Genomic DNA, 24,708 nt, shown 5'->3' with positions numbered 1-24,708 from the left:
TACTTCTCCTTTTTCGTGTTGAATTCTATTGATTTGAGTCTTCTCCCTTTTTTTCTTGATGAGTCTGGCTAATGGTTTATCAATTTTGTTTATCTTCTCAAAGAACCAGCTTTTAGTTTTATTGATCTTTGCTATCATTTCCTTCGTTTCTTTTCATTTATTTCTGATCTGATCTTTATGATTTCTTTCCTTCTGCTAACTTTGGGATTTTTTTGGTTCTTTCTCTAATTGCTTTAAGTGTAAGGTTAGGTGTTTTATTTGAGTTGTTTCTTGTTTCTTGAGATAGGATTGTTTTGCTATAAACTTCCCTCTTAGAACTGCTTTTGCTGCATCCCACAGGTTTTGAGTTGTTATGTTTTTATTGTCATTTGTTTCTAGATATTTTTTGGTTTCCTCTTTGATTTTTTCAGTGATTATTTAGTAGTGTATTGTTTAGCCTCCATGTATTTGTATTTTTTACAGATTCTTTCCTGTAATTGATATCTAGTCTCATAGCATTGTGGTCGGAAAAGATACTTGATATGATTTCAATTTTCTTAAATTTACCAAGCCTTGATTTGTGATCCAAGATATGATCTAGCCTTGAGAATGTTCCATGAGCACTTGAGAAGAAAGTGTAATCTGCTGGTTTTGGATGGATTATCGTATAAATATCAATTAAATCCATCTTGTTTAATGTATCATTTAAAGCTTGTATTTCCTTATTTATTTTCTGTCTGGATGATCTGTCCATTGGTGAAAGTGGGGTGTTAAAGTCCCCTACTATGAATGTGTTACTGTCAATTTCCCCTTTTATGGCTGTTAGCATTTGCCTTATGTATTGAGGTGCTTCCTATGTTGGGTGCATAAATATTTACAATTGTTATCTCTTCTTCTTGGATTGATCCCTTGATCATTATGTAGTGTTCTTCTTTGTCTCTTGTAATAGTCTTTATTTTAATGTCTATTTTGTCTGATATGAGAATTGGTACTCCAGCTTTCTTTTGATTTCCATTTGCATGGCATATCTGTTTTCCATCCCCTCACTTTCAGTCTGTATGTGTCCCTAGGTCTGAAGTGGGTCTCTTGTAGATAGCATATGTACAGGTCTTGTTTTTGTATCCATTCAGCCAGTTTATGTCTTTTGGTTGGAGCATTTAATCCATTTACATTTAAGGTAGTTATCGATATGTATGTTCCTATTAGCATTTTCTTAATTGTTTTGGGTTTGTTATTGTAAGGCTTTTCCTTCTCTTGTGTGTCCTGCCTAGAGAAGTTCCTTTAGCATTTGTTGTAGAGCTGGTTTGGTGGTGCTGAATCATGTTAGCTTTTGCTTATCTGTAAAGGTTTTGATTTCTCCGTCGAATCTGAATGAGGTCCTTGCTGGGTACAGTAATCTTAGTTGTAGGTTTTTCCCTTTCATCACTTTAAATATGTCCTGCCACTCCCTTCTGGCTTGCAGAGTTTCTGCTGAAAGGTCAGCTGTTAACCTTATGGGGATTCCCTTGTGTGTTAATTGTTGCTTTTCCCTTGCTGCTTTTAGTATTTTTTCTTTATATTTAATTTTTGATAGTTTGATTAATATGTGTCTTGGCGTTTTTCTCCTTGGATTTATCCTGTATGGTACTCTGCGCTTTCTGGACTTGATTGACTATTTCTTTACCCATATTAGGGACGTTTTCAACTATAATCTCTTCAGATATTTTCTCAGTCCCTTTTTTTTCTCTTCTTCTTCTGGGACCCCTATATTTCAAATGTTGGTACATTTAATGTTATCCCAGAGGTCTCTGAGATTGTCCTCAATTCTTTTCTTTCTTTTTTCTTTATTCTGCTCTGTGGTAGTTATTTCCACTATTTTATCTTCCAGGTCACTTATCCATTCTTCTGCCTCAGTTATTCTGCTATTGATTCCTTTTAAAGAATTTTTAATTTCATTTATTGTGTTGTTCATCATTGTTTCTTTGCTCTTTAGTTACTTCTAGTTCTTACTATTAACTTTCTTTGCTCTTTATCTTCTAGGCCCTTGTTAAACGTTTCTTGTATGTTCTCCATTCTATTTCCAAGATTTTGGATCATCTTTACTATCATTATTCTGAATTCTTTTTCAGGTAGACTGCCTATTTCCTCTTCATTTGTTTGGTCTGGTGAGTTTTTACCTTGCTCCTTCATCTGCTGTGTATTTCTCTGTCTTCTCATTTTGCTTAACTTACTGTGTTTGGGGTCTCCGTTTCACAGGCTGCATGTTCGTAGTTCCCATTGTTTTTGATGTCTGCTCCCAGTGGGTAAGGTTGATTCAGTGGGTTGTGTAGGCTTCCTGGTGGAGGGGACTGGTGCCTGTGTTCTGGTGGATGAGGCTGGATCTTTTCTTTCTGGTGGGCAGGCCCACGTCTGATGGTGTGTTTTGGGGTGACTGTGAACTTATTATGATTTTAGGCAGCCTCTCTGCTAATGGGTGGGGTTGTGTTCCTGTCTTGCTAGTTGTTTGGCATGGGGTGTCCAGCACTGTTGCTTGCTGGCTGTTGAGTGGAGCTGGGTCTTTGTGTTGAGATGGAGATCTCTGGGAGAGCTTTTGCTGCTTGGTATTACATGGGGCCGGGAGGTCTCTGGTGGACCAGTGTCCTGAACTCGGCTCTCCCACCTCAGAGGCTCAGGCCTGACACCCAGCCAGAGCACCAAGACCCTGTCAGCCACACGGTCTCTCTTCAGAAGACAGGGCTGGACCTTGAGAGAGACAGAAGACTTGGAAGTGTGTGGGTGGTACCTGCAGTCAAAAATCCTCAGTTCCAGTGCTGACTTTCCTGCTAACCAGGTCTTTGGCTTCTGTTTCTTTATCTGCTAACGTTGGAGGGTCTCCTGCAGAGGCAGGGGGTGGCTGTGGCTCACCATCAGAAATCCCCTCATTGGTAAATATTTATACTGAAAGAAAAAAATAATGTATGGTAGCCAAGGCATGTGCTACATTTATAGAAAGAGGCTGCTTTTACATAGGAGACACCTAGATAATCTCATATCCTTACCAAAAGAAGTCTGCTATGTGAATTGTAGTTTAATCACAGATTTTTAGTTTGGAATAAGAATGATTTGAGGAGGACTGAGGGTGTTCAGCCACATTTTAAAAGAAAAGCCAGGAGGGTGATTTGAGCATGGAGTGAAAGCCCTAAAGTGTGAAAGGAAATGAAGAGAATGGGTCAGTCTGCTAGTGTAGCTATTTTTCCCTGTGATTAGGAACCCTAGGAAGTACATGCACTTCAGGAAACGGGGATGGTGCCTAAATAAATTGCCCAGGGTGAATCGTAAAGATTCAAACTGAAAAAATTGATAGTGAAGTAATCTATTTTATAATAATACAACTTGTTAAGGAACAAAATTCAACTGAGTAAATTTTAAAGATCTTGTTGGCTTTATTCAGCGATTCATGAATCCAGCAGCATCCCCTTGACTTTTGTAGGTGGAAGGGAGCAGGAACAGCGAAGTCTTACTTGGCATTTGCTGATTGGTTAAAGCCGGGTTATTTCCTTACATGGAGCAAAGAGAGGTGTTGGGGCCCAGCCAGGTAACTTGTGCTGAGCAGGAAGGGCTGACTGGTTGGCCGAGGCCTTCCTTTTCTGGGAGAGCCAAGCAGAGAAAATTGAGTTATTTTCAGGCTTGCTAACATGGGGCTTAGCATGAGTGACTCCATCTTGTGCCCAGTCTGGTTACTTTAACAGACTGCACATTTTATAACCTTTTATAGTATCACAGGGTGAGAATACCACTCAGTAACTGAAACAAAAATCACAAAGCTGAATTTATTGCTTATTTAAGTAAGTGAGCTTTGCTGGTCAAGGACATTCTCTTTGAGTGGGTCATATGGAGGGTTTTTAGGATGCTAGGAACTCAGGGGTTGGGCTTTCAGAGGCAGGAGTGAGTTGACGGCAGCTGTGTGTGGTTGTGAAGGCGAGACTGTTGTTGACTGGTTGGCACTCAGAAGTGTGTTCCTGGTGTGAGTCCCTACCTGACTAGCTGACTCGCAGAAGCCAAGAGCTATCTCAGATTGGTTGACTTGCAGAAGTGAGTTCACTCATTTTTTTACTGGAATATTTTTTGAAGTGTTTCATTTATTGCTTCGTGGAGTGGCTCACAATCTCACTCCTCTCTGGTTGTCAGAAATGACTGAAAACCAGTGTTTAGAAATCCTTTGACCAAATCCATCCTTAGGATATACAAAGCATTTCTGGGGGGAAATGTATTATGTTTTTTTGTTGTTTTTGCTATAATATTGTTACTATTAATCAACGTGGTTTAAGTAGTGTAGCCACAAAGTCTACTATAATTTGTTTTAATTACACCTTTTGTCAATTCTGTTCATCAAAGTTAGTCAGCTTGTTCACATATAGAATAATAATTAACTGGCTTGACCAATGTTCTATATTACACTAATAGAAATTAAAATGGAAATAATGCTTTGTTTACGAAGCTCTTTAACCAAATCTCATCTAAAATCATTGCAACCCTGTAAGGTAGGCATTGTCACTGTCATTTTACAGAGGAGAAAACTGACTTGCCTAAGTTTAAGGCAGTTAAGTGATTGCCTAAGGTCAAGGTCACTTAGGCAAGTGTGTCAAGGCCAAGATTTCAACTGGGGCTTAAAGTTGTTAGATTTTACTATTAACTTACTTAATGGTATTTATTATGTCTTATTCTCAATATTCGGTGTCTTCTTCAGAAGCAAGTTCAAAAATTACTTTCTTCTAGAATGTTTTCTCTGATTAACATTTACAGATGTTTATATCCTGAAACCATTTTATAAATATAAGAATAGAGTTCTAAACACAGGTGTATGAAATTTTAGCCACAAATAGACCACTTAATTGTCTTATTTATTTTTTGTTACTCTGTGGCTTGTGTTTTGTTTGTTTGTTGGATTGATTTTTGGCCTTTTATTATTATATTACAGTTCCACACCAGCATCTTGCAAGTTTCAATCCCTTCATTATTGCCAGCATCTAAAGGCTTGGAAACTTCTGAAAAAGCGAAATTACCTCCTAAGCCAGAGACTTCATTTGAGGAGAAGTATATGTCATTTATGATCTAACACTACGATATAAATACCCAGAAAAGTAGATCCACCAAAAGCAGGGCTGCACTGCATTTATTTTCAGACATAATCTTTTACCCAGAGAAGCAAGAAATAGCAAGACTTGTACCAGGGAACCCCATGCAGTTCTGTATTATTAAAATAGAAGGTGTGAAGTAGGAAGTAACTGGAGATGAGGCTGGGGAGGTGTGCTGATTAGGTTAGAGAGGGATTTTAGGGAACTTGGATTTTATATCCTAGGTCATAGGTGGCCATCAAAGGATTGCAAGCAGAATAGAGGCAGTCCTGTATGTGCCTGAGGCTGTTTGGAAGACGCTGTGTAGGAGACAGGAGAGGGATACAGTAGTTCCTCTGTAGGCAAATAGAATTTGGGGGGACCATCTTCCCAAATTAATTGCCTAATCTTACAATTAGATCAAGTAAAATTAAATAGAATATCAAAAAATAGAGAAATAACTGTCCTTGCATAGTTTTTTGTTTTTGACAGTTCTGTTCAGTTGGAATATGTATGGTCTTTTTTTTTTTTCATGAAGCTCATAAATACCTTTTTTCTTTAATATTTTAGTGATGGAAAACTAATCCTTGGTTCTGCTGTTGAAACTCAACTATGCGATAGTCTTTCGTAAGTTCTGTTTTATCAAATGTAAAAAAATATGATTGATGCTTGGGAAAGAGGAAGCTTCTGTTACACTAACAATGACTAGTATTAAAAGCAAATGACTCTGAGGCATGAATGAACTAATGCAGCCGTAATGATCGGGTCGGGGGGCGTGGAGTGGGGTTTGGAAAGTAACACATCAACACTGGCTCTTTTACCATTTTCTCGTGCCAGGTTTCTGCCATCGTAGCCTTTCTTCATCAGTTTTCATTTGAAGTTCAGTGCTTTTAATTTCATTTTTGTACTGACTTATATTCTGGATATAAGTGTATCAGAAAAGCATTGCAGAGAATGATGCGATGGCTGGCAAGGCTGCCATGGTTTTTCGCACTTTCAACTTAATAAGCTGACCTAATAGCTAAGTTTATCCAAGTTAATGTCTGTATTACATTAGGAAAATCTGTTTTCAGAGCAGTACTCCAAGTTGAGATCTTTTCTTTGCTCTCCATTATCTTTTACTGTATTTGGTAGTCGAAATTTCTAGCAACTTATTTACACATAAATACATGAGAAATGCCTTGTAAAGGTTTTGTTGGTGTAGTATATTATTCTGTGTCTTAGAGCAAAGATGTTACTTTTTTCCCTCTGTTTTTAAACTGGTCACGTACTCCTGCCTTCAGTTTTTGAGTAACACCAGCTCCGTATAATTGAATGCTACTTATGTGAAAGAGAAAGGCTGTCCAGATGTTCACACTGTCACTTGGCCTTTACTAGGATTGTAAGTGAGTTATTATAGGCAACAATAGGGGTTCCTCTATGATGCTTGATTAGAACTGTAAAATGAAGTGCTTTGCCGGACGCAGAAAATTGATTCCTTTGTAAATTGGAAAGTAAAACGTCTGTCCTGTATTTTCATTAGGAGGATTATATATAAAAAGTACGCGAATATTTTAAAAGTCCTTGGTGTGAATGTGTATTTGCAACGGATACGCCACTAGTCCATGGAAAACACTGGTTTATTTTCAAATATTTACATCACAGGATAGTCCTAAGTGTTTTTCCAGCTATTCTGACATGTGCGGAACATTTAGAGTTATTGGCAGGGCCGTTAACCACCCCTGCTTTTAAAAGAACTGAACATTATAATTTAGTTAAGCACATAAGTGACTGCCTAAATCCAGATTTTCTTTTATTTCCAGGTTTCCACTCACATACAATCTTAGTTTCTTTCCCAGGCATTCTACTTAGAAACAGGGACACCAGAGCCACTTATTATTAATGATAATTGTTATTATTGTTATTTTTAGAACTTCAAGTCTGCAAAAGTCTAGCAGCCTGGGCAATCTGAAGAAAGAGTCATCAGACGGGGTTGGTCCTGTGTTTTTTTCTGTCTGTTACCCTGAGAAGAAAACATTTAGGAATCTTCATCTTTTCCTGTTTGTGGTTTCAATAATGGAAAATTATTAGATACCATAGTTAATGATAAATATTAAGAAATATGAGTATAAAAGATTGAAAGTAAAGCCCAAAGTGGAGACTTTAATAAAACATTGTAGGAAATAAATGAAGGTGAGATTTTGTACCTTAGGAATAGATGTAAATTGATTTTAATTTGTTGAATTATATATATGTGAGAAATTCTGACTAGATAAAGGATTCCTATAACAATCTTAAATACTGTTGTTGTTTTGAACAGGAAAAGGAGTCTATTCTGAAGCCTTCAGAGGTAATTTTTATGTCCAGATTACAATGTAAAAATATTTGGGAGTTCTAATATACATAGTAGACTTCTTAATACATAATACATAAGACTGCTTAATACGTGATACGTAAGACTGCTTACATGTCTCCAATAAACCAAAACTCTCAGAATCTGCAAAACATGCCAAATGAATGAAGCCCAACACAAAAGATCACATGACATGAATCCATCTATGTGAAATACTAGAATAAGTAAATCCGCAGAGATAGAACACAGACTGATGGTTGCCAGAGGTTGGCAAGAGAGGAGTGGGGAGAAACTGCTTAGTGAGTAAGTTTTATTTTAGAATGATGGAAATGTTTTGGAACTAGATAGAGGTGTTGGTTACACAACACTGAATGTGATAAATGCCACAGAATTACTCACTTTAAAATAGTTACTTTTGGGGCTTCCCTGGTGGCGCAGTGGTTGGGAATCTGCCTGCTAATGCAGGGGACGCTGGTTCCCTTGGTCTGGGAAGATCCCACATGCCGTGGAGCAACTAGGCCTGTGAGCCACAACTACTGAGCCTGCACGTCTGGAGCCTGTGCTCCGCAATAAGAGAGGCCACGATAGTGAGAGGCCCGTGCACTGCGATGAAGAGTGGCCCCCGCTTGCCACAACTAGAGAAAGCCCTCGCACAGAAACGAAGACCCAACACAGCCAAAAATAAATAAATAAACAAATGTGGGGTTTAAAAAAAAAAAAGGGAAAAAGAATATTAAAATAGTTACTTTTATGTTATATGACTTTCACCTCAGTAAGTTATTGAAAAAAACAAAGCCCCAAACTCTCATTCACGCTATTTGATGATCATAATGACCATACCCGGCCTTCCTTAGACTTCACAGAAAGCCCTTCTTAGAAAGATCACCAGCTGTTTATTTTATATAGCCACTGTCCATCTACAGCTAACATTCTGGTATTTTTAAACGCATCATCGGCATGGGCTCTGGTTCTTCTTTCGTCTGATTTTCGGTCATTAACCTTGCACAGGTCACAGTCCGGTAGACATACTATCCCCAGATGCAGACCCTTGACTGTTGGCTCTTAGTGCCTTGAGTCGCGATATAGATATAACTGACGAAACACAGACAGTGGACACAGCTGTAATTCAAGCCGTTGTTCTTTTTGTCTTGCTAATTCATTAAGTGGTGTGAAATGATTTTGGCATCAGCATTAAGACATAGATAACAGTACCACTGCATTGTGGCATTTGTACCTTTTTAGTTACTATGAATGGTAGATACATAGAGGAAAATAACCACCTTAAAAGCCCGTATCCCCTCACCCTTCTCTCCACTTCTGCAAAAAAGAAAGAGAGGACAAGAGATGTTCAAGAAATGAGAACATGCAAACAAAAGAATCCTTGGATAGCACTAAAACAATATAAGAGACCATGTTACTATAACTGCCAATTCAAATAACCAAAAAGCTCAAAAATAAGCTACAGGCATACCTCGGAGATATTGCAGGTGCAGGTCCAGGCCACCATAATAATGCAAATATTGCAATAAAATAAATGTTGCAGTAAAGTGAGTCACACAAAGTTTTTGGTTTCCCAGTGCATATAAAATTTATGTTTACACTATACTGTAGTCTGTGACATCTGCGGTAGCAGTATGTGTAAAAAAAGGCAATGTACATACCTTCATTAAAAAGTGCTTTATTGCTGAAAAATGCTAACTCTCATCTGAGCCTTAAGCAAGTTGTAATCTTTTTGCAATAGTAACATCAAAAGTCATGTCACAGATCTCCATATAATAATAATGAAAAAGTTTGAAATATTGTGAGAATTACCAGAATGTGACATAGGGACACAAAATGAGCAAAAGCTCTTGGAAAAATGGCACCAGTGCAGGGTTGCCACAAACTTTCAGTTTGTAAAAACACAATATCTACGAGGCACAATAAAGCGAGGTGCAATAAAATGAGGTATGCCTGTATTTAAAAATCACAATTGAAGTTCTTGAAAACGATCCTGAGATATTGTAAAGCTCTGAAGTGGCTTCTGAATCCATCAAGAAAAATTTAATTTTAGTGGGTTTAGTTAAGCGTATCTGAACGTATCACAGTCTTTGAAACTGGTGATCCATGTTTGGTAACTCACAGTCAAGATGTGAATATAACCCAGAATCCTGTTTCAAAAAATACATATTTTAAACAGTTGCTGATTTTGCTTTCATTTTATTATTAATTCTTTGAGAGGAATATTTAAAATAACTGGAGTAGAAACTCTTTATACTGCTTGTATAGAAGCTTGGGACTAATGCCTACTTTATAGAATAATTACATTGTATTGGGCTTCTACCGATGTAGTTATAAAGACTGAGAACTATATCGTAGCCAAATCTTTGTCATAAATGATAGAAAAGTAGGAAATCTACTGCTAGTTACATAATATTTTATCTCCATGCCTATGAGGTAAATAAAATGAAAATAAAATTTGAGAATGTCTAAATCTGTCCTAAATATTTAAAGCCCTAAATACATAGATTAAGATCCGTGATGAACATGTCTTTGTTGTTGTTCCTTAAGTAGCTTTCAGAACTGACCTTTTTTAACTTCTAACAAGGCATGTGACATTCGTAATCAATTTGTTAGTTCAGTTATTCTTTTAATAAAATCATGTGTGTAACATATTTAGTACTGTGCCGGGCATGTCCTAATAATGATGCACGTTCGTGCTGTGTCACATTTATTATCACTTTTCTTTCAGGCTAAAGCTCTGGTAGAAAGTAGCCCATTTGGGAGCCTCCCTCACAAAGCTCCGGGACATGATGCCTCTGTGGATGACAGTCCCTTTGGCACTCGAAAAACCAGATCTTCCTTTGGTCGCGGCTTTTTTAAAATCAAAAGTAACAAGAGGACAGCAAGTGCGCCAAACTTGGGTATGTGTGGCCAAAATGCCTTTGCCTTAATTCTTCCAGAATGAGGAAAAGATCTATCTTTTCCCTTATTCATCTATTTGTACATTTCTCTTTCTCAGAAATGACGGTGAATGACTTGGGGGAAAAGTTAGCAAAAAATGCTTCCATGGGCTTAATTCAGAGGTAAAGATAGTGTGGACTTTCTCACCCTGCTCTCTGTTCTGGGTGTAAACTTAGAGGAAAGACCAAAAACCGTGATTCTCTCTGACGTCATTACAAGCAGTTTCCCATCTGTTCCGAAAGAGGATAAAATTAACCCCATATTGACACTGCTAATGGAGTCTGTGTGTAGCGTCGGAAGCACAGTGCGGTGCCCGCCCGCCCTCCCACTGTGTGTATTTTATGAGTAGGAGTTTGATCTGTGTCTCATTTTGTCACTCCCCTGTGTTCTCTCCATTGGGCTGCGTGTGATTGTGTGCGTTGTTGGGATTTCTGAAGACCGTAAGCGAAGCGCCAGTGCGCCCACCTTAGGTACCGTACACCCCGCATGCCTCCTTCGCCGGCGCCTCGCTCCCCACCGCGCTAACCCCCTGCTCTTGGGCGTCTGTCATCTCTAAAACGTGAGCTGGCAGCATCAGAAAACGGAGTCCTCTACTCCAGAGTGTTCCTTCCACCTTCCGCTCAAAAGGACTCTCTATAGAGCCTTTGCTTCCGAGCCTAAACGCTGCTGTAACCCATGCTAATGGCACCTTGCGAGCAGCTCTGCGAGGACCTAGATGTGCCCAGCGGCCATCCAAGTGCAGGGCAGGAGTGCCCTGGTGTCATAAATCCAGCTCCTTCACCCCGAAGCACATATCACATCACACTAACTCGCAGGGCCTTGCGACTCCTTCTCCATGGTAACGTTTCCCCAGCCTCCAGAAGGAAATGTTTTTAGCCAAACAGGTCTGTGGAAGACATTGAAGACGTTCATTTTAGACTGACTTCTCTTAGGGGAACATTCTTCTGACGCATTATTGCTTTGAAGATGCGGGTGACATTTAGTGACAGCAGAGGTAACTTTATGTGATATCTAAGGAGTCACCCCCAAAGTGATTTTAGGAGAGGGGAAGCTCAGTTTTCCTCTTTAAAGGGCAGAATACAGTAGGGGAAAAATCCTCAAAATAAAAATAAAAACAGGATGCTTTTAAAATAAAGCTGGGCTGGGCAGCATTTTCAGGGACACCTGTAACCGTCATGGCTGTAGGGTTTGAATGGAAATGTTCTTTTGGGTTTTCCCAATAGGTCCTATTACCTTGTATAGATATCCACAGAGGTATTCATGTAGATCAGCAAAGGTGACTTCTCTCGCTCTCTGTACCCTTAAATGTCCAGGATGAACACAGGGTGAACAAAAATGATCTCTTCAGACAACTATTTTCAAATGTTTTTGCATCTTTCTTAGAAGAAACACATTGTCAGCGCTAAGAGGCAAACGCTGCTTACCATAACCTGTAATCACAGCCCTGCTTCATAGAAAAGTCAGCCTCTGCAACTTTTAGATCTTGCTGAAACACTGTCCCTGTGGTTTTTGTACAACTTTTACTTTGCTGTATAAAAGTGCACATTCTCACATTGAGGAAACAGCATTCCTTGTGTTTGCTAGTGTGGGATCGTTGATGCTAGGATAGTTGATGCTAGGAGGTCTGAGAGTAGCAGACTTGGATGTTATTGTTATTGTTTTATGTTATTGTTATTTTATGTTATTGTTTTATGGCAGAATCAACTGGCATTGATTTATATCAAATGAAAAATTTATGAAGACCCAGTTCATTCTCCTCTCAGTGTCTGAAACATTACATTATAAATAGGAACACATTTCTTATATAAAGAATTGCCAGGACTTGGTAAACAATTTGATGTAAATGCCAAAGGAAGGAGGGAATGAAAAGAAAATGACAAAGAGTTTGGACTGGAATAACAGGGAGAAAATGAACTAGTATTAATGCAATATGAAATACAAAAATGTAAGAGAAGACTCTCAGGAAAATTGGATGGATTTGTTGAGTCCAAGATATCCCTGGCACATCAAATTGGGAATATCCACAGACATTCAGATACTGAAGCTGGGGAGAGAGATTATTAGGCTCAGAGATTCTGATACCAGCTGCTTATAAATGAGCAAAGCCATCATTTCGTGCTGAGCATAGAGTGCGTGAGCTTGTCAAAAGATCCTGCAGAGGGAGCCCAGGACAGAATCTTGGAGTGGAAGAAGAAGAGAAAACAGTGGTACAGCAAAGAAACTTTCAGATGACAGATCTAGAAGCATGTCGTGTCAGGAAGCTAAAGGAGATGACAGTTTTGGAGGAGGTAGTCAACAGTACCAAGTGCTGTAGCAAGATTGAGTATAATCTCATTACGAATTCAGATCAGTCAAGGAAAGAATATGGTAATCCTATCCCACCTTTGAATCTCGAAGAAGTTGTAATTTGTAAGTTAATGAACTTGGTACACAGTAGAGTAGGCTGTAGAGCAGAACATAGATTTGTGTTCCATTTTTAATATTTGCAGGGTGTTCTTTGTAAGTCACTGGTTTATAGACCAACAGAAGAAGAATTCTTAACAGTTGCTTAAACCAAGGAGGTTAACATCTAGTCATGTTCATTCCATATTTTAAAATTCACCAAGTTTGTATCCTGTTCTTGGAACAGCTGAAACAGAGAAGGAGACACCTGAGCACTTAGATCTGGCTGGTGTGTCGTCTCAGCCAAAAGATCCACAGGGGAGCAGTCCCTTCCAGATATCGCCACCATCGCCGGATTCCAAAAAGAAATCTAGGGGTATCATGAGACTCTTTGGAAAGTAAGTAACAGAGCTTTGTCTTATATGTGGCTCAAATGTAGGAGTAAATGGAAAATCGGCTGAAAATAGTTACGAAATTGTAAGGCTTTTGTGATCCTTTTATGGATGGCAATTGGGATTCATTAACTCATTGAATCTCAGTTAAAGTTTAAATCCAAATGTCTATTCTAACCATACGTAAGCGTCAGTTTAAAATGTTCTGATTAAAGTCGAAGGCTTCCTCAGGTCTAATGTGCTGTGTCTTCTTTTCAGACTTAGGAGAAGTCAATCAACTACATTTAACCCAGATGACATGTCTGAGCCTGAATTCAAAAGAGGAGGGACAAGGGCAACTGCAGGACCCCGATTGGGTTGGTCTCGAGATTTGGGACAATCTAACAGGTAAAAACAGTCAAACAAATGGTGTTTTGCATCTCTACCCAAGCATCGAGGTCTTGTGAGCACCTGTGGTGTTAGTGTTGACCCTGGGTTAGACAGTCAAATCCATTGCTTACTGCTGTGCCTTGTGGAAGGCTCCATCATCTTTAGAGCAGTGCAATTTGGCTGTGGTTGGTGAAAAACTGTACAGAAGATGAAGGCTCTGTGAGCTAGGTGAGGACCCAGAGCTAAAGTATCAGCAGCATCTGTACTAGAATGGCTCTTAAATTTTACATAGAAAACAGTTATTAGTACTCTAAAGCATAGCTCTGGAAAGATGGGATAGCATAGTGGTTAAGAATAGGTTCTACAGACTTGTGGTTGCCAAGGGGGAGGGGAGGCAGGGGAGGGATGGATTGGGAGTTTGGGATTAGCAGATGCAAACCATTATATGTAGGATGGATAAACAACAAGGTCCTACTGTGTAGCACAGGGAACTATATTCAACAGCTTGTAATAAAGCAGAATGGAAACGAATATGAAAAAGTAATATATATATAGATATATATGTATACCTGAATTACTTTGCTGTACACTGGAAATTAACACAACACTGACTCAGCTGTACTTTACTTTTAAAAAAAAAGAATAGGTTCTAGAGACAGACTGCTTGGACCTGATTTCTGGCTTCACCGCTTCCTACAAGCTGAGTGACCTTGAGCCATTACTTCCATGCTCTGCGCCTCTGTTTCCCATAGTATGAATTAGTACTTACCCCAAAAGATGATTGTGACGATTAAATGAGTTAACGTGTGTTAAGTATCTGGCAAATAATAACTGTTCAGTAAACATTAGTAATTGATACAGTCTGTGAAAACACTTAAAAGACATATATTCTATCCGAATTCTTTAATTTATCAGGACTGTGTAATGTTTTTATCTATTAAGACTCTAAGAACTTTTCCTACACCCTTATCACAGTTTAGGGCTGTTTTGGAACTGCTATGTTGATTTGCTCAACATAAAAGAGGGTGGAGTTGGCAAATATATAGCACAAATCATTGATACTAAATCTTTTAAGATGATAATGGGCTAGAAACCTTTTACACATGGTCCTTCCCACCCAGGCAGAATGCTGGGCACAAGTTTCATCAAGGAGGAAACTCTCTTTGGCCTTCTTCAAATACCAAACAGTCTCATTTGCCATATGTTCTCTTTGTACACAGTAGAGGACTTGCTTGTGCCGTTTAAAAAAAAAATTTTGGGGCTTCCCTGGTGGCGCAGTGGTTGAGAGTCCGCCTGCCAATGCAGGGGACGCGGGTTCATGCCCCGGTCTGGGAAGATCCCACATGCTGCGGAGCGGCTGGGCCCGTGAGCCATGGCCGCTGAGCCTGCGCGTCCGGAGCCTGTGCTCCGAAACGGGAGAGGCCACAACAGTGAGAGGCCCACGTACCGCCAAAAAAAAAAAAAAAATTTTGTTCATCGCCACATTTTTTTTCCAAACAGGAACACTACTTGTAAAAACAGTAAAAGAAACTAACACAACATTGTAAGTCAACTATACTTTGATAGAAAAAAATTAATTAATTAAAAAATAGTAAAAGAAAGTAGAAATTTGCTTTGATTGTACTTTCTCATTCTCAGTGATGGCATATTGCCCTCTTCTCATTGAATACCATCTGGAGAGAAACCGTAATTCTACTAAAGTTAATTCAAGTTAGACTTGAGTTTCTTTCAGTCTGGCCTAGTGTTTTCTGATTGTAAATTCAATCTGTAAACAACGTTAGCTGAAAGTAGTATAATAACTTGAGCTGTTGGTTTAACTCAGTCTTCTTCTATAAAACATGTTAAATCATGATGAATCTTTAGTGGTTTTGTTTGACATGAAGACTGTGGTCTTACAAGGGAGCTTTCATCTCCAGTATCACTTACTCCACCAAATATGTACTAAAAATTAGGCTTCCCATAGTCAAATGTGTATCACCAGGGAATCTCCATGTCTATTGAATATGCAGTTGTTCAGCCCTGATGGTAACTTAGCGGATTGGCTTTTAATTGTTTTTCATGCGATTGTTCATTTTCCTGTAGTGACTTGGATATGCCATTTGCCAAGTGGACCAAGGAACAGGTTTGCAATTGGCTTGTGGAACAGGGCTTGGGGTCCTACCTGAACTCTGGCAAGCGCTGGATTGCATCTGGCCAAACACTTTTGCAGGCTTCTCAACAAGATCTAGAGAAGGTGAATGCTTCTCTATTTTGTTTGCACAATGGAGAGAGAGAGAGAGAGGAATATGAATGTAGATTTGTTTTATATTCCAGAAAGGGGAGTGGGTAGAGCCAGTAAGTATTCTAGAAAAAGTCTGAGTTTCCTGCTTCATGATTATTTTATCTCATGGACTTAAAGGGAGGACCTGGTCTTAATGATTCCTTATGAAACACTTAAGCCACTGGGCATTTTAATGAAAAAATAATTATATAGACATAATAATAAAGTTTCAGTTCATATTTCTCAAAACCATTCTGTGGTTTTATCATTGGTCCGTCTTCTCAGTGTAATATATGCAATTCAATTTCACTTTGCAAAAGGGAAAAAAAGAGCCCGACACTTAATGTCCAGCTATTTAACATTTCTTCCCATTTAGTACAAAACATTTAGTACAAAATAGGGGTAGAATTTCTGTTATGCATGCTACAGTTCCTATCTTGCAAAGGAAGGAGCCTAGTGGGGAATATCTAACATACCACTAAAACAACTGCGGTGGTCTTTCTAGGGGCCTTTTGTTCAGCAACATTTTACAGCCTGGGTTAGTATTCTGATTTAATATAATTATTGGGTCTTCAATGCTGGCTTGATTTTCGAGGAATTTGCATCCTTTGCCAGTGGCACCCAGCCCATGTTGACAGAGTTGTAATGCCAGTGTTTCTTTTTATTAATTCAGGAACTTGGAATCAAGCATTTACTTCATCGAAAGAAACTCCAGCTGGCACTGCAAGCCCTGGGATCCGAAGAAGAAACCAATCATGGAAAGCTGGATTTCAACTGGGTCACTAGTAAGAGGTTTTAAATTCACGAATGAGTGAATGAATGAATTTTATACACACACACACACACACACACACACATATACACATATATAGCTGCTTTTTCTTTTTTGTTGTTTTGTTTTGGTTTTTTGAATAGATCTTTATTGGAGTATAATTGCTTCACATACTGTGTTAGTTTCTGTTGCACAACAAAGCGAATCAGCCATATGCATACACATGTCCCCATATCCCCTCCCTCTTGAGCCTCCCTCCCGTCCTCCCTACCCCACCCCTCTAGGTCATCGCAAAGCCCCAAGCCGATCTCCCTGTGCTATGCTGCTGCTTCCCACCAGCCAACTATTTTACATTCGGTAGTGTGTGTATGTCGATACTACTCTCACTTCGCCCCAGCTTCCCCCTCCCACCCCATGTCCTCAAGTCCACTCTCTATGTCTACCTCTTTATTCCTGCCCTGCAACTAGGTTCATCAGTACCATTTTTTTTTTTTTTTTAGATTCCATATATATATGTGTTAGCAGACGGTATTTGTTTTTCTCTTTCTGACTTACTTCACTCTGTATGACAGACTCTAGGTCCATCCACCTCACTACAAATAACTCAATTTCATTTCCTTTTATGGCTGAGTAATATTCCATTGTATATATGTGCCACATCTTCTTTATCCATTCATCTGTGGATGGACACTTAGGTTGCTTCCATGTCCTGGCTATTGTAAATAGAGCTGCAGTGAACATTGTGGTACATGGCTCTTTTTGAAGTATGGTTTTCTCTTTTTCATCACAAGAATGGGTGTTCTGTGGGTCATTAATGACACTCATTTCTATCCTTAGGATGGTTGGATGATATTGGTCTCCCCCAATACAAGACCCAGTTTGATGAAGGACGGGTAGATGGTCGAATGCTTCATTACATGACTGTTGTAAGTAACTCACTCCTGGGGTTTGGGGGGGATAAAACTGTTTTTCTCTGAAAAACACAGAAATAGGGTAAGCAAAATACAGTGTTTTCACAGTGATTCCGCTGGAGTTTGAAGGGGTTGTTTTAACTTGAGGAGAGGAGCAGGCATATTTTTCTAAGTTGAAGTTGTAGGATTTGGTGATTGCAATAGCCTTGGGAATTTTGAAATCCTGATTTAAGCTATGTGAAACCTAACTGAAACTAAGTTATCCAAACAGTTGATTTTGTATATATTCAATAACATAGACATTGAAGTGGACACTTTCAATGGGTGAAGTTTATGCTATGTGAATTATATGTCATCAAAATGTTGAAAATGAGAGAATGTAGAGTTTTGCAGCCCTGGCAGTTTCTAAGGGATGTGTTCCTATAAGCAGTGACCACTCAAAAGGCTGGGACTTGTCATCCACTGGGACTTCCTTTTCCCTTCCCTTCCACTTTTCAGCACTGTTTCCTGAAACCCCCAGCCCATCTCACTTCAAACCAGTTCTGCTGGATTTACTGGAGTAAAGCAGAGATAGGCCTTCACTCTCATTCCTTCATTACTGTTTCATATTTTTAGCCTCTGTCCAATGGGTAGAAGGACTTTTCCCTACTTTATGGCAGTGGAGAAAGATGGGTTCCGGGAGAACTTGTTCTAGACTCCATGGTACTAGGAGTGTTCTGCCTAAGATGCTTTTATTTAAACGGCCTTTTGTGGATTCAACTACCACAAGTATCTTGTTAAAATAAGTTGAAAGTTTCAAACAGCTAACTTAACTTCTTTAGGAATTTTTCAATATCAAAGAAATTTGGGGTTCAGCTCATTTTCTTCTCCATCCCTGAACCAAAGTCTGAACCGTGGTGGGCACATCATGTAAACTGAGGTAAAATAACACGAGCGTGTGGCATGTTGCGTACTGTGTGCCAGACACTCTTTCAAACACTTTGCTCATAATTAATACTCAGTTCTCAGCACTCTGTTATCCCCAGCTTTCAGATGAGGAAACAAAAGAATTGAGAAATTGGGTAACTTAACCAAGTTTCCACTGTTAGAAAGTAGTAGGAAATCAGAGCATTTGTGCCTGTTTGCCTGCCTGTCTAGGTATGGGTATGTTCCTGTGGGAATGTGAGCAAATTGAGGCTGAAAATCACAAAAGGCAAATGTATAACCTTTGCGGCTATAAAAGAATAAATCACCTTAGAAAATTTGACCCCGGAATCCTAAGTCACAAAAAGTCTGTTCGAAATTGGTATCCTGGATTGGATCCTGGGTCAGAAAAAGGACCTAGTAGAAACACTGGTGAAATCTGAATAAAACCTGGGTTTAATTGAATTTTATTATTGTCTGTGTTAAGTTTTTAGTTTTGCTGAATATCGTGGTTATATAAGGTGTTAACATGAGAAGAAGCTGGATGAAGGGTCTGTGGGACTCTGTACTATCTTTGGCAACTCCTCTGTAAATCTAAAATTACTTAAAAGATTTTTTAAAATCCCCCCCTCAAAAAAGCGTGTCTTGATTTAAAAGAAATCCCTACTTTTAAAATCCCTTGAACTAAAATAATGAACATTTTATTTACATTGTAAACATTATGCATAACCCACATGGAAACGTTTTGAATGGGTGTCTCAATCTTAGATTAAAATACGTTAAATGCCCTTTCTAACCTATCCTCAGGCACTGTTTTTAAGACATTAATCTAGAAAAAATTCAGGAAATAATTTTTCCTCAGTAAGTAGTCTTAAGAATTTAAACTGTTTTATAATTTTATTTTTAAACTATCTCTGTAATAGGTTAATTTTTTTCCTGTATTAAGAAATGTGTTCTCGGTAAGGTGTGCCTAAAGTGGATGTTTTCCTTGTTTATTTTCTGGGCGTGTTTGGAAGTAGATTGGTGCTTATCTTGACACGGGCCCCCCACTCCCCCAAATTACCTTCTTCTAAAATAATTTGGTGTGTTTGAAAAGTTCCCAGTAGCCACAGACTGGTGAAAGTTATTCCTTAAAGGAATCACTTGGTGATATAGGTTGCTACATATAACTTCTTCATTTCTCTTCTCTCTTGCTTCTCACCAGAAGCTTTGCATCGATTAACATATAATTTTTCCAAAACTGTTCACAGCGTCTGCTAGATAAAGCACAATATTCTAGAACCAGAGCTTTCTCGAGGCTGGGGGGTAGTGTAATAGGAGCACTCTTCTGGTTTTCCCCCAAACTGTGATGTGCCTTAGCTCAGAAAACCAGCTCTTGGTCATCGGTGAACATTGCTTGCTCTCAGTTATCTGTTTTATCAAATCAAATCATAGCAGGTCACCTTTTGTCGTGGCCTAGCGAGTGCTTTTCAAACTGTGTTTTTCAGAGCTGTGCAGTCCCACAGTCTTATCTCAGTGGAAGAGAGAGGAACAGGTAGAAGTCAGCTTCAGTTGGGACAACATGAACTTTGGTTCCCTTCTATTGTATACTGGGGTCCTAGAGAAAATTTTGTTCAGCACAGGAAAAAGAGTTCTGTTACTACATAAAAGCTTTGAAAATCCTGACAAGCCCTTGAGGCCTATTGTTAGAGGTGCACTTCTACTTTTAATTGAGTTTTCTGAGGTTTCCCTGAGAAGGTTCTCCTGCTCTAGGTCTGCTCAGTGAGCGCCTCTTTTTGTTTTGTTTTGCAGGATGACTTACTGTCTTTGAAGGTCATGAGCGTGCTCCATCATCTCAGTATCAAGAGGGCCATCCAAGTCCTAAGGATCAATAACTTTGAACCAAACTGTCTGCGGAGGCGACCCTCTGACGAGGTAGCATCTGAGGTTGAGGTTTACACAGCATACACATTCCGTGCATGTGACTGCCCGTGTGGAGACACTAAGACCCATTTCCTCTTGGAGACTTCAGGGAAGGAAAGCATCTGGTTCCCTCAGAGCCTCAAATCCAGCCTCATTTACTTCTGAGGCTTTGTCTTCCTATATTCCTTCCTTTCCCCCCATGATGGTTCTACCTGTGTAAGTGAAGCCAAGGATTGTGTTTTAGTTTTCCTTCCTCCTTTCTTGGGTGTATTTTATTTTCTTGCCTCCTTAAGCCCCAAAGTTAAATCACTGTAAAGACTACCTTTCCTAAAGCCCTGCTTTATTAGTGTGCAAGAAACTTAAAACTCTGGGACACAGATTCCTTAAAAGAGAATTCAAACTAGCAAACACCTTTTTACCTTTTTCTCTATCAACATTTAGTGGGATGTAGAACAACTCTGCTGCATGAGGCAGGACCTTCAGAAGGAGCATGTAGGTTTAATATTTGGAACCCCATAGTCAGTGACTGAAGCTCTGGGTGGTGGTTTGTTCCCACAGAATAGCATCACCCCATCAGAGGTTCAGCAGTGGACCAATCATCGCGTGATGGAGTGGCTGCGCTCCGTGGACTTGGCGGAATATGCCCCCAATCTCAGAGGCAGTGGTGTCCATGGTGGGCTCATGGTAAAACTCTGTTTTCATTTAAAACCGACTTCTTATCATTGTGTTTCCATCAGTCTAATGAGTAGGCTCTTACCTGTTGGCTGGTCTTGATCCTAAAGTCATCTAACTGAACTCTCCTGCAACATTTCTAGTGAATCTTTACTTTCAGAGTATTCTGTCCCATATTTTTTACTTATATCATATAACTCTAGATTGGATTTAAACCCATTTCTCTTTTATTATCCTCTTTCATGTTGGATAACATCTGGCCACTGGCTCTCATATGATCATGTTTTAAAATCCCTGCAAAGATACGGACTATATTTCTGCACGTTGATGTTGCATAAGGAGTTGGCTCCCAAAGGTACCACTTCAGAGAGGCAGAAGCCCCAACTTTGTAATGCCTGGATGTCAGGACCAGCTCTACTTCTCACTAGCTTAGGCAAAACAAAGAAAAGATATTTAAATTGAAGATCAAAGTCCATAGTCTATCTCACTGGGCTGTTGAGAGGGCCATTGGAGATAACTAAGTGGAAGAACTTTGCAGATTATAGAGCACAATGCAGACATGTATGATACCTGGTGTCTTAAAGAATCTTAATTTTTCCTGTAGGTTCTAGAACCTCGTTTTAATGTGGAAACAATGGCTCAGTTACTGAACATCCCACCAAGCAAGACCCTGCTGCGAAGACATTTGGCCACTCATTTCAACCTTCTGATCGGTGCTGAGGCCCAACACCAGAAACGAGATGCCATGGAGTTACCAGATTATGTACTTTTAACAGCTACTGCCAAAGTGAAGGTTGGTTCAAGCTCCTACCATTTAATAGTTGCCTTTAGCAGAGGCTCAGTTTTGACTGTTACCTGGCTATCCCATTTTCTGAGGTTTACTAAGTTTTGTGGATGGGTTGAAGGTAAATGCATCTTTAAGAGTAATTAGGAAAATGCATTTTTGAAGGTTTCCTTCTGGGGGGAATCTTTGCTCAAATCATTTATTTTATTAGAGTTAACAATATAAGGAACCTGATGTTGGCTTCTATAATTGACGTTTTGCCAATGCAGAAAGCCCATGACTTGGGCCCAGTATTGATTGCAGTTATCCTATGGATAAATCAAGCATAAGAGGAGGATTTCTTCTCATACTTATCTTTAACCAGCCTTGCAAGCTAGGAAAAGATAATTAAGAAATGATCCACAGGGCTTCCCCGGTGGCGCAGTGGTTGAGAGTCCACCTGCCGATGCAGGGGACATGGGTTTGTGCCCCAGTCCAGGAGGATCCCACATGCTGCGGAGCGGCTGGGGCCGTGAGCCATGGCCGCTGAGCCTGCGCGTCCGGAGCCTGTGTTCCGCAGCGGGAGGGGCCACAACAGTGAGAGGCCCGCGTACCGCAAAAAAAAAAAGAGAAATGATCCACAGTAGACCAGCAGAGAATGGGTATCTCCAGATTTACCTGGATTCATGGATCATACCAAATTCAGATCACTTTTTCTTCTTTAAATCACTCTTCCGTGAGCTCTTCTGAGTCCGTTATCTCAACTAACGGAATGTAGAGGTAGGGTTTACTGATTCCTCCACGGATGTGGCTCCTCCACAAACTTTTTTTTTTAAACCACTTTTACCTACCCGACACTTCCTCTTTAGCTCCCTTTCTCCCTTAAAAGATGTACCAGATTTGGGGGCTTCCCTGGTGGCGCAGTGGTTGAGAGTCCGCCTGCCGATGCAGGGGACACGGGTTCGTGCCCCGGTCCGGGAGGATCCCACGTGCCGCAGAGCGGCTGGGCCCGTGAGCCATGGCCGCTGAGCCTGCATGTCCGGAGCCTGTGCTCCGCAACGGGAGAGGCCACAACAGTGAGAGGCCCGCGTACCGCAAAAAAAAAAAAAAAAAAAATGGTGATGTACCAGATTTGAAACCTCTGAGAGGTTCTGTTCTATTTAAATTCTCAGCGTTGGCCTGATCACCATCCCCTTTTAACATATAGTCTCAGGGACTATCCAGTGAAAAGATGGAGTTTCTCTTCTCTCACTGGAAATTCTCTCTCCAGTAGAGCGGGTTTCTTTTCAGCAGTTACCAGTCCTGTTATGGAAGCATAATAGGCATACAGGATAATCATAGCCTCACCCAAAAAGAAAATACAGTAATGGCCATTTTCTTTTGCTGATCTTAGATTAGAAAACCTTGCAAAATTGAATTCAGCCCTGAGAAATCTCATTGTATTAAGGTCTGTCTATCAAAACTAAGGCTCTTGGCATATTTTGCTTTTCACAGTGACTACCCAGCTAGTTGGTATGAATAAGGAGGACAAGCTTAATCTTCTGAGAGTCATAATAAGGATCCTTTATCACATTTGGATGTCAGTCATATGCCTAGGATGCCTTTGTTTCTCTTATACCCACTTAATCATCCAATTGCTTTTCTCTGTAGTGTGAATAATTCAATTATACGTGTTATTGGTCCTTTTCATATGAATTTTATCAAGTCCCTGGATGTTTTTATTTGCTTTTCTTTTAAAGCCAAAGAAACTTACCTTCAGCAATTTTGGGAATCTGAGAAAGAAGAAACAGGAAGATGGGGAGGAATATGTTTGTCCAATGGAATTGGGACAGGCCTCAGGAGGTACATCTAAGAAAGGATTTAAGCCTGGTTTGGACATGCACCTGTATGATGAGGACGACTTGGACCGGTTAGAGCAGGTAAACGTAACCCTATATACCTGTTTTAAAGTTCTTCCAGTATTGGGCTTCCCTGGTGGCGCAGCGGTTGAGAGTCTGCCTGCCGATGCAGGGGACACGGGTTCATGCCCCGGTCCGGGAAGATCCCACATGCCGCGGAGCGGCTGGGCCCGTGAGCCATGGCCGCTGAGCCTGCGCGTCCGGAGCCTGTGCTCCGCAATGGGAGAGGCCACAACAGTGAGAGGCCCGCGTACCACAAAAAAAAAAAAAAAGTTCTTCCAGTACTGAAACACTAAATGAAAACTTAGTGCACTGTGTCTACTAACCAAAGACATTTTCCTTAAATGCCTACAAATAAAGATAATAATATAATGATAAAAGTGAGCACTTAACAGATTGCTTACTACATCCCAGGCACTACCCTAAGCATGTAACGTGTTAATGTTCAGGGTAATCCTAATACATGGGGAGTATTGTTATCCTCATTTTAGAGATAAGGAAACTGAGACACAGAATGGTTAAGTAACTTACACAAGATAGAAGAGCTGGTAGCATCACTGGGATTCTAACCTGCCCGGCTGGTTTCAAAGCCTGTGCTATTTTTACCTATGTTATACCATCTCAGTATTAAGGAAATCTATGTATTAAAACAAGTGAGGAATGGACAGCTCATACTCCTTAGCCTTTTCAGTATGAGGGCATGCATCTGAATATTGGCTTCTAAGTAACAGTCTGCTGGTGCCATTATCAACATCAGAGCATTAGGCTACATGTGCCAGTAAAGTGTTTCTTCTCATCTTTAACATCCAGTTGCATTAGTGGGAGGAGATGCAACAGAAGTGTTCTGTTGCTCCTATCCCGTTCAGTACCACTTGCACTATTTCTTCTTAGATTTGTGTTCATTTTGCTGTACTTTCCTTGAAATTATTGCAAATGAGTAGTCATGTCATGGTATGTTCATTGCAGATGGAAGACTCAGAAGGGACAGTGAGACAGATAGGCGCATTCTCCGAGGGCATCAACAATCTAACCGTAAGTTGTAAAACGAATTTCAAATGTTCTTCTAAAAATAAGTTTGAGAGTGACCACAAAGGACTGCATGTGTAGTGGAGAGTGGGTGGTGCAGAGTGCGTGGCACTCGGTGTGTGTGACTCCCAC

At 39.9% G+C, this 24,708-nt stretch overlaps 1 protein-coding gene across 9 annotated transcripts in view; it reads left to right on the top strand.

Moving 5' to 3' along the window:
• The window catches only part of PPFIBP1 (PPFIA binding protein 1), a 176,491-nt gene that overhangs the window by 149,908 nt on the left and 1,875 nt on the right, over window positions 1-24,708 (top strand). For 6 of the 9 annotated variants that reach the window (XM_030830494.3, XM_060305928.2, XM_060305930.2 and 3 more), the window contains 16 exons: window positions 4,916-5,031; window positions 5,622-5,678; window positions 6,962-7,022; window positions 7,351-7,380; window positions 10,115-10,286; window positions 10,764-10,796; window positions 12,956-13,106; window positions 13,359-13,487; window positions 15,552-15,702; window positions 16,403-16,514; window positions 17,339-17,427; window positions 20,107-20,229; window positions 20,776-20,901; window positions 21,494-21,682; window positions 23,392-23,571; window positions 24,517-24,582. In XM_030830494.3, coding sequence (XP_030686354.1) covers window positions 4,916-5,031; window positions 5,622-5,678; window positions 6,962-7,022; window positions 7,351-7,380; window positions 10,115-10,286; window positions 10,764-10,796; window positions 12,956-13,106; window positions 13,359-13,487; window positions 15,552-15,702; window positions 16,403-16,514; window positions 17,339-17,427; window positions 20,107-20,229; window positions 20,776-20,901; window positions 21,494-21,682; window positions 23,392-23,571; window positions 24,517-24,582 — 1,785 coding nt within the window. The remainder of the gene's footprint in view (window positions 1-4,915; window positions 5,032-5,621; window positions 5,679-6,961; window positions 7,023-7,350; window positions 7,381-10,114; window positions 10,287-10,763; window positions 10,797-12,955; window positions 13,107-13,358; window positions 13,488-15,551; window positions 15,703-16,402; window positions 16,515-17,338; window positions 17,428-20,106; window positions 20,230-20,775; window positions 20,902-21,493; window positions 21,683-23,391; window positions 23,572-24,516; window positions 24,583-24,708) is intronic. The other 3 variants (XM_030830501.3, XM_060305935.2, XM_060305934.2) reach the window with 2 other exon arrangements.

Source organism: Globicephala melas, chromosome 10 (assembly GCF_963455315.2).
Source record: "Globicephala melas chromosome 10, mGloMel1.2, whole genome shotgun sequence".
Lineage (NCBI taxonomy): Eukaryota > Metazoa > Chordata > Mammalia > Artiodactyla > Delphinidae > Globicephala > Globicephala melas.
Note: the sequence above shows the minus strand (reverse complement) of the source record. Positions and strands in the feature narration are given on the sequence as shown.